The sequence below is a fragment of the Maylandia zebra genome, linkage group LG18, assembly GCF_041146795.1.
Source record: "Maylandia zebra isolate NMK-2024a linkage group LG18, Mzebra_GT3a, whole genome shotgun sequence".
NCBI lineage: Eukaryota > Metazoa > Chordata > Actinopteri > Cichliformes > Cichlidae > Maylandia > Maylandia zebra.
Window position 1 is genome coordinate 14,964,274 of NC_135184.1, and position 13,083 is coordinate 14,977,356.

The 13,083-nt window shown below is 42.1% G+C and overlaps 2 protein-coding genes across 4 annotated transcripts; one reads left to right on the forward strand and one right to left on the reverse strand.

Moving 5' to 3' along the window:
• Positions 1–3,319: 3,319 nt before the first annotated feature.
• On the forward strand, positions 3,320–5,658 carry c1ql3b (complement component 1, q subcomponent-like 3b). Its single transcript, XM_004542878.5, has 2 exons — positions 3,320–4,382; positions 4,640–5,658. The coding sequence occupies exons 1-2, from the start codon at positions 3,762–3,764 to the stop codon at positions 4,817–4,819; spliced, it is 801 nt and encodes a 266-aa protein (XP_004542935.1). The 5' UTR covers positions 3,320–3,761; the 3' UTR covers positions 4,820–5,658.
• On the reverse strand, positions 5,290–12,242 carry pter (phosphotriesterase related). Of its 3 annotated transcripts, none has more exons than XM_004542881.2 (5): positions 12,166–12,242; positions 10,237–10,702; positions 9,656–9,921; positions 7,019–7,159; positions 5,290–6,720 (listed from the first exon to the last, which is right to left on the reverse strand). In XM_004542881.2, the coding sequence occupies exons 2-5, from the start codon at positions 10,666–10,668 to the stop codon at positions 6,510–6,512; spliced, it is 1,050 nt and encodes a 349-aa protein (XP_004542938.1). In that variant the 5' UTR covers positions 10,669–10,702; positions 12,166–12,242; the 3' UTR covers positions 5,290–6,509. The 3 variants fall into 3 exon arrangements, with proteins under 3 accessions (XP_004542938.1, XP_004542937.1, XP_004542936.1); XM_004542880.2 differs by having other exon boundaries at positions 12,141–12,221; XM_004542879.3 differs by having other exon boundaries at positions 11,941–12,216.
• Between the last annotated feature and the right edge of the window lie 841 nt (positions 12,243–13,083).

Consider the following 13,083-nt stretch of genomic DNA (forward strand, 5'->3'; position numbering starts at 1 on the left):
GTGTACCAGTGACATCTGACCCTCCAATTTGGCTAGAGAGTCAGCAACACCAAATTTTTACTTTCTCCCAGAAAGATGATGTCCTCTAGTACAAATTTACAATAACCCATAAAAAACTATTTTAATGGTTCTACTAATGGAAGAAGACCAAGACAAGGCTGCATGTCCAAACATGAACATTGCATGAAAATGATGCTAGGCTACATCATCTAAAATCATGATTAGGGAAGTTGCACCTCTCATAAATTGTTTTTATGTGGACTAAATTATGACATCAGCACACAAAGCAACCAGCACATATTGTGGGCGAATGTGCTGCTGATGACGATCAGACCAGACGTCACTGAGTCGGAAACCTGAAGACATTAGGAGGGGTGAGCTGGTTCAGCCCCACTAACAGTAAGTTATCTGTGAATTTAAGTTGTCTCCAATGAAGGTTTCTAAAACCTAAAGATGTAAAATGTTGAGTGCAATGGGGATGGGAGGGGATTAATGCTATTTCTTTACATCTCCATCAGTGTGGCTAATCATAAAATTAGCACACCTTTTTGTCTCATCACAGGAAATGACACCGAGCTGTTGTACTTCTAAAAGTCACTGAACACCACCTGGCTGGCACCAAATGGCAGATGAAGTTAGCAACTGGTGTTGAAAATTTAGCTGTTAAAAAGCCATTTTCCCAAGAGTTGACACAAACGGAAGCAAAGCAAAGACTTAAGTTGTTCACACTTGTTAGGTTGACAGAAACATGACTCTGAATGAATGCTAAATTTCTAAGTCTAACTTACTCCATGTTTAATAAGCACTTTTTTGCAATCCTAGTAAACTAAGAAGTTATAATATATAGTCACCAGCCACAGGTACACCCGTTCAACTGCAAATATCTCATTGGGGGGTTTTAGGGGTGAAAATGCTTTGTTGATGTCAGAGGTCAGAGGAGAATAGCCAGAATAGTTTGAGCTGATTGGAAGGCAATAGTAACTTAAATAACTACTTATTACAATGAAGGTATGCAGAGGAGCATCTCTAAAGATCACACTGTGTGCCACTTCTGTCAGCTAATAACGGGTCACTGAAGCTATAATTACCACGGGCTCACCAAAATTGGACAACAAAACATTGGAAAAACATTCCCTGGTTTGATGAGTCTCATGTTTTGCTGCACCATTTGGTTGGTAAGGTCAGAATTTGGCATAAACAACATGAAAGCATGGCTCCATCATGCCTTGGAACAACAACTTAAGCTGATAATGGTTGTGTAACTGTGTGGGGGATATTTTCTTGGCTCACTTTGGGTACCTTAGTAACAACTGAGCATCGTTTCGTATCGTCTCTGACCATGTCCATCCATTTACAACCACAGTGTACCATCTTCTGATGGGACAAAACCTCTGAGGAATATTTTCAGCCTTTTGTTGAATCTCTGCCACGAAGAACTAAAGCAGCTCTGAAGGCAGTGTGGGGTTCAACCCAAAACTAACATGTTATACCTAATAAAGTGGCAAGTGAGTATACATTCACTTTGTGGGGTTTTCCATTAAAAAAAACATCAAGTTTGAAATGAATTTTTCAAAGTAACAAAAACAAACATAAAACTGATGTCATGTTTTATGGCCTTTAAATAAAGAATACCAGCAAATTCTAAGCTTCATATATTTCTTTTCCCCATCAACACTGTGTTCAGGTAGTTCAGCTCTGTGAGTGATCTCAGGACAATATGAGCAAAGGAAACTATAGACTAGAATCGATTTATAGAACAGAATACTGATAGGAGATTCATCTTGAATATCAAAAATGCGTCATTGTTAGCTGGTTGATTATTCCTCAGTTGGAGGACTTCGTCTCCCTCTTTCATAGAGAGGAGGCCTTGATGCATTGTCAGTCTAAGAAACTGATTCATTTTTAAATGAATCATTTAAACCACATCTAAAGCCTGCTTTCCCTTTATCGTTCACTGGCCTGAGACAGACAGAGGTGGAGAGCCTTCATGGCCGAGCTACATGCCAGCCGGTATTCTGGACATTAACTCGCTCACTTTTCAAACTGACTGTGAATGCCCTTCAGAGCCAGACACCGGCTTAAATGCCATTACATGCGGCTTTCTCTGATTGTGAATGTATGCAGGCTTTATTTCCATTTCCATTATTCCCCTTAAATCTGTTATAAAACAAACAAACAAACAAATCCTTGCAAAAATGCTCACACGTGTAGTTTTTCACACATAGGGATCTGAGGTGCTGCGGTTATCATTGCGGTTGTTGCTTTGAAATGAAATAAATGTGGAAAGAAAAGTATTGATTAGCCTTTGGGAATACGTAAAAAGCCAGATGGACTCTGTGAAACCCTTGATCTGAGGTGGTTTTATATAAACACATAGCATAAATATATAACCTTTGAACTGTTTAGTTGATGGGTTTGATGACCTAAGTTTGTAAAGTAACACCATTTTCATTGTGAAATGTTACACCATTTAAACAGCATATACTTTTAGCACTGCCAGCAGCTTTCTTCTGGCAACTTTTGAGTCGACAATCCCACAAACACACTTTGCATTTTGACTTCCATAAAATTTGTAATCAAAGTTTTCCTCCTCCAAAACAAGCCGGACCATCCGTGTTTTTTCTTCCTCTGTGATCCATCTTTCCCACCTGGCAGCGAGGTGCCATCGACAAAGTGACATCCTCTGCATTCATGAGCACATCATCATCTGCTCTCCTCACCAGGAATTAGCCCTTCATCACTCAAATCTCACAGAAGCTTTAGAAGTGCTTAACTTTTATCTGCATGGGGCACTGAGAAATGGCTGGGGCCATTTGAATCGGGTTAATAGGACAATATTACAACATTTTTCTTAAACTAATGGATGCAAATGGTAAATTCCCACTGGCAATTAATAAGTAACTTCAGCCTATTTCCCATCGAATTGCCTCAGCATTCATTTCATGACTATATCTGTGCAAAGTCATCCTTCACTGCCAGCTCCTAGTGACTCTCCTCTTTCTATCAGTGGCTGTATGGATTTTTTCCAAATGATAAATTGGACACAGGGAGCCGCTGAGGTGTGACCAGGTGTCAAAGGGGTATAGCTTTTTTGTCTTAAATGGTCCTAATTATGCTGAGGACCTTTAGAGCTGTTCCAATAGGCGCTGATAAAATGTTGTGGGATGTAACGCTACAATAATCAATGAAAGTAATGCAAAGCCCTCTGCATTAAATGTTTGTATTTTTTAAAGTAAAGTTGCTCCCTTATTTCAAAATCGACTGCATAAAATAAAATAGTCACGTTTCAGTGCTTCAGAGTTGCATCAGTGTTTGTCTGTCGTTCACCTTCTCTCTTTTGACTGAAGAAACGCACCGATTGTATTCCATCCATCACTTCCATCCATCCCTCCTCCCACTCTTCAAACCCAGAATCGAGTAACGGTTAATTTCTTATCCACTCTCTCCTTTGGCACCGTGGAAGGCAGAAACTTTGCACCGCATAACGCAGACTGGCATCTTCCTCCAAGCGATTCCAAACGACTGATGCTCTTTCACGCGTTGAGAAAGTGGAGATGAACCAGTTCGACGCTTAAAGAGAGGCATTAAAAAAAGTTGTGGATGGTTACTTTCGCGCACAAATATTTAAAGGACTATTTTGTCTCCATAAGTTGCAGGGCTGTGCAGGAGCAGGTCAAATTCTTCCCTCAGCAAACCTATCCTCCGCAGGCAGGCTGGAAGACCATCCACCCGGGAGATCACAGCGAATCCGAAGAGCGCAGATGATCGCATCTGGTGTTTGTGGCGTCGCGCTGGTGCTGGGGTTGGTGGTTCTGATTCCGGTGGTGGTGAACTCCGCCGGAACTCCTGCCCGCTATGAGATGCTCGGATCCTGTCAAATGGTGTGCGACTCCCACGGGACCGCAGCTACGGCTACAGCCAAGGCAACCAACCCGATCAAAGACAACCGCCTGGTTCAGTCGCTTCCCACGTTCATTCAGGGTCCTCAAGGAGAGCCGGGACGCGTCGGGAGGATGGGTCCCAGGGGTTCGATGGGCGAACCCGGGCCACCTGGACCTGCCGGTCCGCCCGGGGAGAGGGGGCCACCTGGCCCTCCGGGTCTACCGGGGGCACCGGGAGCGAACGGGCCAAACGGTGCCATCAGTGCAGCCACTTACAACACCGTCCCCAAGATAGCCTTTTACGCAGGACTGAAGAAGCAGCACGAGGGATATGAAATACTGAAATTTGACGATGTTGTTACAAACCTTGGAAACCACTATGATCCCTCTAGCGGGAAATTCACCTGTTCGATACCGGGGATTTACTTCTTTGTTTACCATGTGCTGATGAGAGGCGGGGATGGAACAAGCATGTGGGCTGACCTCTGTAAAAACAACCAGGTAGGACAACTCACGACTGCTTTATAAAAAAAAAAGATAAAAAAGCTTGATTATTTTGATATTAGTTTGCTTGCAAAAAAGTAGACTTTTTGAGATTTTTACGCACAAGTCGCAGAGCGACACTTCCTGGGTATTGTGAAACAAACAAAGTTACGTGAGGGATTTTTAAAGCTTCAAATCAAGATAAGACGTGGAGCTGTCCGCGGTTCTGATTTCGAAACGAAGCCGTTTCACAAACTGTCACATTTGCCTTTCAGGTGAGAGCCAGCGCCATCGCCCAAGACGCCGACCAGAACTACGACTACGCCAGCAACAGTGTGGTTCTTCACCTGGAGCCCGGGGACGAGATTTATATTAAGCTGGACGGCGGAAAGGCGCACGGGGGCAACAATAACAAGTACAGCACCTTCTCCGGCTTCATGTTGTACGCTGATTGAAACACGGACAGATCTGCTGAAGAGACGAGAAAGAGAGAGAGAGAGACTGGGAGGATAAAAGAGCTTCTCTGCATATAGCTTGCTTCACCGCTCGTGCTCAGTTCAATGTCAGCTGGATTATTAGAGGCAGAGCTCACCGTTTCTATAACTCAAACAGAATCAGCAGTGATGTGGAGGAGGTCATGCAAAAACAGAAAACTGTGCTGGGCAATAGCGACGAGCTGACAGTGTAATTACAAAACCAAAATAACAGTTTTAATTTGTACAGCACCCACTTGTACCCTTGTCACATTGATTAGTGTTGCTCGTGCTCCCTGAATGAAATGTCGTGCTTTATGAATTAAGTTTGCAGACGGTAGCTCGTGTGGTTACACATGTCCCTGTAGATGGAAAGTTTATAATGTGATGACTCACCTATAGGTGCAAATATGATATTATATATACATATATATTCACATGACCGCTTACAGTGCTGTTAAACCATTTGTGTGCTTTATTTAAAGGCAAAAAAAGAGTCACAGTGGGTGAAATTTGGATGAAAATGTTGAAAAGCTGTAGTTATGCATGTTTAATCAAAATGACGTTTTAACACTGTGCAACATTAGGAGACTTGACAAGAAAAAACTGTAAAGGGCCATTCGTACTGATGCACGAATTCATCAGTGTAACTCGTTTTTCTTGCGTGTGTCAACATGGCATCTGGTTGAGACAACATGGTGGTCTGGTGGTTAGTCACAAAACTGGACAGCCACCGCTGACAGAAATGTTATATAACGCTCATCAATCTGCTTGCTGATTATTAAACTCCTCCAGAGTCGACTGTCAATTCAGATGTAAAATGTAGTGCGGTATTAAATTCTCACGCTCACTTTGTAATCCTCCCCAGAAGATTAATCAAAGTTAGATAGTTGTTCACGCCGCACAGTCAGCTGTGGCGATCGCACCATTGATCATGTGGCGAAGTCACCCTGCGAGGCCACCTGTTCCCAGATGAGAGGAGAACATGTCCTTCATCCGGGCCTGCCAGCCAGTCAGCCTCCCATAGACACGCAGACACCCACCGAGGGGCAACAGGACAACTCATCTAACACAGCCACATTGTGTCAAGAGCAGAGCAGCATACTGATTAGTAATGCGCTCATTATTTCCCTTCCATATAACGTGTTTGCATAAGTGTCGCCTACGAATACAAAGAGAGCAGCTATGACATTGAAATTACAAATAACAATAAAAAAAATTGAAAAAAATCAATTAGCACCGTGTTTGTGAGCACCTGGAAATATTTATCTTGGATTGCGATCACACTTCTACTGACGAGCAAAAGATTTTCTCGTGCCATAACAGGCACCGTGACCCTGCAAGGCCTCCTTTATTAATTTGCTTACAAAGTGAATCATGTATAATCACAAATATTTAAACAAAGAGAACATGTTTTGCACTAAAAGAGCCTCTATAAAAATCCAAAAGCCTGTAATTATTTTCCTTTGAAATATAATGGACGTTTTGTTTTGCTGAAAACTGTGAAATTAAAGAAAAATTTACATACAACGGTGGCAAGCCCGTTGCTATATGAGCCCAAGAACACATTAATGCATGACTCCGGATCGTGATCAGTATTCATTACGAGTCGTCATCAGAAGACGAATAATAGCCGGGTGAATTCGCCCTCCTCGCGCCTCTATTTTTTTAATTATTTGAAGGTCAACCAGCATTTAGGATTGTCGATAAGGATCTTGTCCACCTGGTGCTGCGATATGCCCCTCGTCAGCATCTTTGGCACGATGTTCTTCAGGATGTGAGAGTAGCCGTGGCCGCCGTACTTGGTCAGGCGGTTCTTGGTGTGGATGTCATGAGCGATCACGATCTTGTCCTCATAGCCCTCCTTCACCAGAAACGCCAGGCTGAACACGAGAAAACAGTGGGGTGAAAAATGAGGGGCCTCGGTCTTTTAGCCTTCATTCATATATAGGAACAACATATATACATGAGCATAACTTATTCAGCTCTCTTAACGTTATGGGAAATTTGTGTTACTTTAAAAAACAACTACACAATGAGCTCTTCTTTATAGTGAAAGTAAAAGATTTAAGGTGGAGTTAAGCTCCAAACACAAGGATTTCTATTACTGGACTGGACACGGATTCCTGGAGGTTTCAAAATAGTGAACAACACGCACACACAGAAGAAATCCTTACTCACGCTTTCACTCTCTGGCTGTCGCTGGGCATGTCCACGTCCAGGTTGTACGGATAGTTCAGCATCTCAGTTCCAAACAGATCATACTCCAGGTAACTCCCCAACTTAGCAAACTCCAGCAGCTCACCTTCATCCAATATCGTCCTTTTAAAAAGGCCAAAATAAAGCTGATAGTTATGATGCTTTGTTTGGAAAAACGAAGCTGTTGCAAAGTTGCTTTCCAGATAATGATGCATGGCGGATCAGAAAAAAGATGGCGCTTTTTGAAATTTGAATTATCAATCCATGAAACCTGTTACCACTGATATTCATTCCTATTCTTCTGTAATTTGGCACACCTCAATCACTTTCTCCTCATTTCCCTTCCCTAATGAAAAGGCTTCTTGTAAGGCTGCTCAATTAATCGAATTTTAATCACGATTACGATCTGGGCTTTCAACGATCATTAAAAATGACTGAGCCGATTATTAGCCCCTCCCTCATGCTTTACTCTCGCGCTGCTCCATGTGGCAAATCAAGCGCACTGCTCTGCATTTCGAACACGCGTCACAACAATTAAGAGGACCCGAGGGAAGCTCGGAAAGCTAAGCAGAAGTTATTTGGAGAGGAGAGTGACTGCCGTTGGTTGAAAAGAGAGGTAAAAAAAAAAAAACTTAAGTGGTGTGGAAACATTATGGCTTCGCGGAGTCAGACGTGGATCAAGTAGACACAGTGTGTAAACTTTGCTATGGTGTCGTAGCTGCACCACAGAGCAACACTGCAAAGTTCACATTTTTCATTTATTTCTTATATTGCAAACATTTGCACTGTTATCAGTATTTGCACACTATTTTATATTATTTTTTAAAGTCATTATTCAATACATTGTTATTGTTAAACCTTTAAAGCCGGTCAGAGCAGCATGCTCGTTTTGTGTAACTATTTTTAAATCCCTGTAGAACCTGAACGCTAAGCTAGCACAATAAATTTTTTTCCATATGAAACCAGAGGAGTTGTACTTACATCTTATGCCATCAGCTTGTCCTCGGTCACGGTTTCCTTCCACATATAGCTTTGCAAAAATTGCATAAAAAGAGCTTGCAAGAACAAAAACATAATATTCCAGAAACACGCTTTGCCGATCCGATCAGCTGTTCTTAACACTTCCCACATTGAAAAAGACGTCAACGTGAACTATCGCAAGTGACGTCATTTTTGCGGAAAATGTAGTTTTTTACTTGTAGGCCTTAGAACTCGAATTGCACTGCTGGAAATAGTTTATTTTGATGCACATGCACATTCTTTGCAAATTTGCATCATAGGATTGTTTTTTTGTTTTTCCTGCAGTATATAAAAATTGCTGTATCTCCAAAAATAAAACTATGAAGACACTCAAAATAAATTTCCTGTTGTTGTAAACTATTTTTTGCAACTTTTTTGTATTTAAAGTTTTGAGGGATAAACCTCTTAAATTTCTCCAAGTAGAAATATATGTAAAAACAAAAACGATTTTCAATTTTTTTTGTAATTTATTGCACTTTTTTGCAATTAATGTAGTTACTAAGGACTTAATGCATACACATTTTTAAAATATGGGCTATAACAGTTGTATTGATGTATAGCAACTTGAAATGCTCCCACAAATGGCACTACAGCATGTAAAAAAATAATATAAGCTCTGGCGGACGAAATAAATATCGTCAAATAATCGTGATCTCAATTTCAGTGAAAATAATCGTGATTATCATTTTTGCCATAATCGAGCAGCCCTAGCTTCTTGACATGCTCCCCTCCACTGAAACCATTTCTGATGAGGCTTCAGTGAACAGAAGGACCAGATGCATCTCTGAGGTCCTGTGTCAGACTTTTGTTCGATTTTTTATTATGTCTTAAGTTCATGACTTTCACATCTTGTTCATCTGCTGTACATAGCACTTCCACTTCTTCAGTTTCCTAAAGATTTTTTAAGATTCACTGCACATCATGCTGAGATATTCAAAAAGCTATCAGTTTTAGGCTAAGAGCAACCTTGTTTGTGTAAAAATAATACATTGTGCCTATCAAACTGTTTTATTTTTGACATTTTCATAGGTTCAACTAAAAAAGTTGGAACAAATTATGTGTTTTTGGCGGCTCACAACAAATCCTAAAGATACAATTTAAAACTGGATCTTTGCTAAGTTGCATGTTATACACATACAACACTGATTCATCCCTTAATTTAGATGGGCCCGTGTTAAGTAGTTAAAAAAGCATTCCTCTAAATATGGTCAGGTATACATATAAAAGGTATAAAATTACTGAAATAGCAGCCAAAGAAAAAGAAATGAGGGGTGTCTCAGGACTTTTTGGCCAGCTGTAACTCAAGTCTGAGAACCAGAAAGCCTTCAGCAGCTAAAAATTAGGAAATATGGAGCAAACAGCATCATTTCAAGCAGTCACTGGCAACACAGTCTCACGAGCCTGACCAAGGACACCAAGGTCCAGGCTTTTTCCCCTTCCATCTGCTAAATCACTAAAATGTATTAAGATACTGAAATAAAAAATGTTTCAAATTAAATGTCAGAGAGGGCACGTGTCACAGGAAATTGTGTGTTTGACAGGAAAACGGCGCCCTAATTTTCGCTGTATCTTAATGACTTTATTTTAGTGACATCTCACCTGTCTAGGTGAGACATAACAGTTTTGCTGATGTCACCCCCGGCCTCCTGGAGTATCCGAACGATCTCAGCTGGAGCGGCGTGATCCCGGCCAGGATGGATGATAACAGGACAGCCCAGCTGAGCCTGAGCGTGCGCCGAGGCTCGCAGCACCTTAGTCTCGCTCTCCGTGATGGGCCAGCTGGTGCCGATCTCACCGATCACACCGCAACGGATGTCTGTGCCGTCAGCGCCGTGAAGGACCTCACTGATGATGATGTCTGTAAGCTGAAGGTCAGGAAATGAGGAGCTGGCGTGTGTTCATTTATTGAGAATACGTTTTCTAATTTCCCTCTTTCCCTTTACTAAGGATTGAAGGAGATGATGAAAGCATAGTTATAGTGTGTCTAAATATCGCTGAGTACGGTATTCTCAGGGTCATTCTCAGGTGTAGCTACCAAAAGACTAGACAACGTTGTCAGAAATCCATTCAAATCAATCAAAAGGCATGAAAAAAAAATCCTCACATACTGAAACAAGCATGCTTAAAACTTTCTAACAAAGGTGTGTGAGCTCCAAACCCCACCACAAACTGGGACGCACCTTCTCCACACTCATTCCTTTGGTGGCCTCAGAGTGGGTGCAGTCCACGTAGTACCCTGCACCTGCAATGATGTGGACCCCGGTGTCCTTGGCCAGCTGTCGGAGGGTGGGAAGGTCCCGTTCGATTCCAGTGGTGGTGTTCTCCACTATCGTTCCCCCGCCGGCTCTCCTGTAGGCCAGCAGCTCGTCCCGCACAGCGGCGGTCTCCTGCTTCAGGAGCAGGTTCTCGGGGGAGCTGTACGGGTTTTGCCTGAGCCAGAACATGTGCTGCATCTGAAACGGGTTCTCTGCCACTGCCTCGTCTCCTGGGGGAGGGGGCGAGAAGCAGCACTCGAAGCTCATGGTCAGGTGCTCGTGGGTCATAGTACGGCCAAGCTGGTCTGGATCTACTAAACCCAGCACGGTCTGGACCCTCCCGCTCAACTCAGACATGATGCTATGAGGAGTGTTCAAGATTTCCCACAACCTGAAAAGACATACAGTATCATTTTTTATTTATTTTTTACATCTATTTATTTTTTACATCTCTCAGACAAATATTTCAGTTTTTATAGAAAGATCATTGAGATAATTGAGGAATTTGGTCATCCCATGACTGTAAAGCAGAGCTGCTCCTTCTTAAAAATGACATTACCTACAGTTTCATGTCTGCACCCACGAGGCTTCTTTTCAACATAAAATAGCAACTCATTTAAAAGAATCTCAAACTAGTTTTTACCTCGATATGACGACGCTGTACATGCCTTGCAGATGTAGCCATGATTTACACAGGGGGAAACAATTATCTGATCCCCAGCTGAATTTGAAAGTTTGCTCACTTCCAAAGAAATGGGAGTTTCCCCTCAATGACCTCAATGTGCTTGGTGGTATGTTTTGGGTCATTTTTATGCTGGATGACCCATCTTCAGTGTTCTTGCTGGGAAAAGGAGGTTTTAGTCCAAGATATTATGGTGCATGGCCCCGTCCACTGACGTCCAAATTAATTTATAATTTATAATGCGATGTGATCTTTTTCTAGATCTTTGGTTGACATTCTGTCTCGCTCTATTAAAATGAAGCTTCCATTTAAATTAGAGACTGTTCATTTCTTTGTAAGTAAACAAACTTATACATTTCTGAGGGTCACTGACGTTGCTCAGCTTGTGAACACAAACAGCAGGCATCTTTCATTCCCGCCTTTGGCTGCAGCAGGTCTGCTTCTTTCAGCTTCTGTTATCGACTCAATTCCTCATATTTATTTAGGATTACTCATAGACTGTATATAAGAGGATTACCCACGACCCTTTACATAAAACATGATTTAAACCAGCACTGAGTAACAAATGGGCCCCTGTAGACCTGTCAATGTTTGCCACTGTCATCTGTTAGCAACTCCACCCTCTGAATGTGCACGCGCGGAAGACCTGAGCTGACCCTGAGAGCTGTTGTAGGCTTGACAGTCGCCGTCACGTGACCGCTGAGCCTGGTTACCGATCAGTGAAGCCAAATAACAACATCCATCCTTTGTTTTATAGTTCCCGTGTAAAGTTTCGGCCGTGCCGTGCAGCACTGTTACACATCAGACACATGTGTGAGTGCGTGTGTGTTGGCAAAAAGACAACGCATTCGCTCACTCTGCTGACTTTACAGTGCATACCAGAGCGGGACCTTTGGACTGCCAAGTACAAGCCCCGAGCCACACTTTGAAAAGTTGCATTTACTTACTCAAATCTTTGCTGTATGCTCGATGAAAAAAACCCTTCAGACCAGCACTGTACGCGTTAAGTTGTTGCTCTACTGGAACAAAGTAAAACTGCTTCTCTTTAAATAATGTGCAGCGGAGTCAGACCTGCAGCAGTATATTTAAGGGATTTAAACTTTCACCGAGCTTTAGAATAAACTGTAAGACAAACAGTCTGCTAGACCTTGTTTCTGCTCACTTCAGCCCACCTCCTCCTTCAGCCGAGTACGGATAGCTGCTTTGACAGGTTAGCTGAACGCCTTCGGTGATCATCGCGAGACATCGCGAGAATACGCTTCTTGTAGCATATAACAGGGAGAGCAACAAAGTTTGTTGAAATATAACGCCAAATCACAACAGCGGTAACCTCGGTGCGCTTTATTTTGTAAGGTAGATCCTTCAATAATACAGAGAACACCCCCAACAATCAAGCAACACCCTGGAGCAATTAATTTATTGTAATTTTTTGTATTGAAGCAGCTATCTTCTATTTTTATTTTATTTTATTTTTTACATCCATCCAACTTCTATCTGATCAGGTAAGGTTAACTCAGAGGTTCCCAAAGTGTGGGGCCCGCCCCCTAGGGGGCGCAGTATGAAAAGGAAAAAAAAAACACTTGGACACTGCTAGCATAATGGACAGAACTTTTGACGGGGCTCCCACACAAACGCAAAGCAGGAGATGAAGCATAGCCAAATATGTTTTCAAACAAACTTCCTTCTAAGCCAAAGACTAGAAAATATGGTGAAGCATATCTTCCCTTTGGCTTCACCTGCACAAGTGCCAAGGTAGGTCTCCCCTGCAGAATTAGTTTTCTCTGTCGGGAGCACGCATTGGGTTCTCCAAATCACGGACAAACAGTATCCCACATTCTTGATTTTTAGTTCACAAACACTTCTTGTAACCACTAACTACTCTTGACATTTTGGAGATGTTAGCTCTTTATATAATAATGTTACAGTGGGATACAAATATTATCAGACTGATCCTGCTGTAATTTGTTCCCCCGGTTCAAATCACAGACAAACAGCATCCCATCCCACAGTTGTTCATGTTTTTAAACCCATTTTGGACAGAGAGGCATTTTTTAAAAAATGTATTGATAGCAATGTTGAATATTATTACA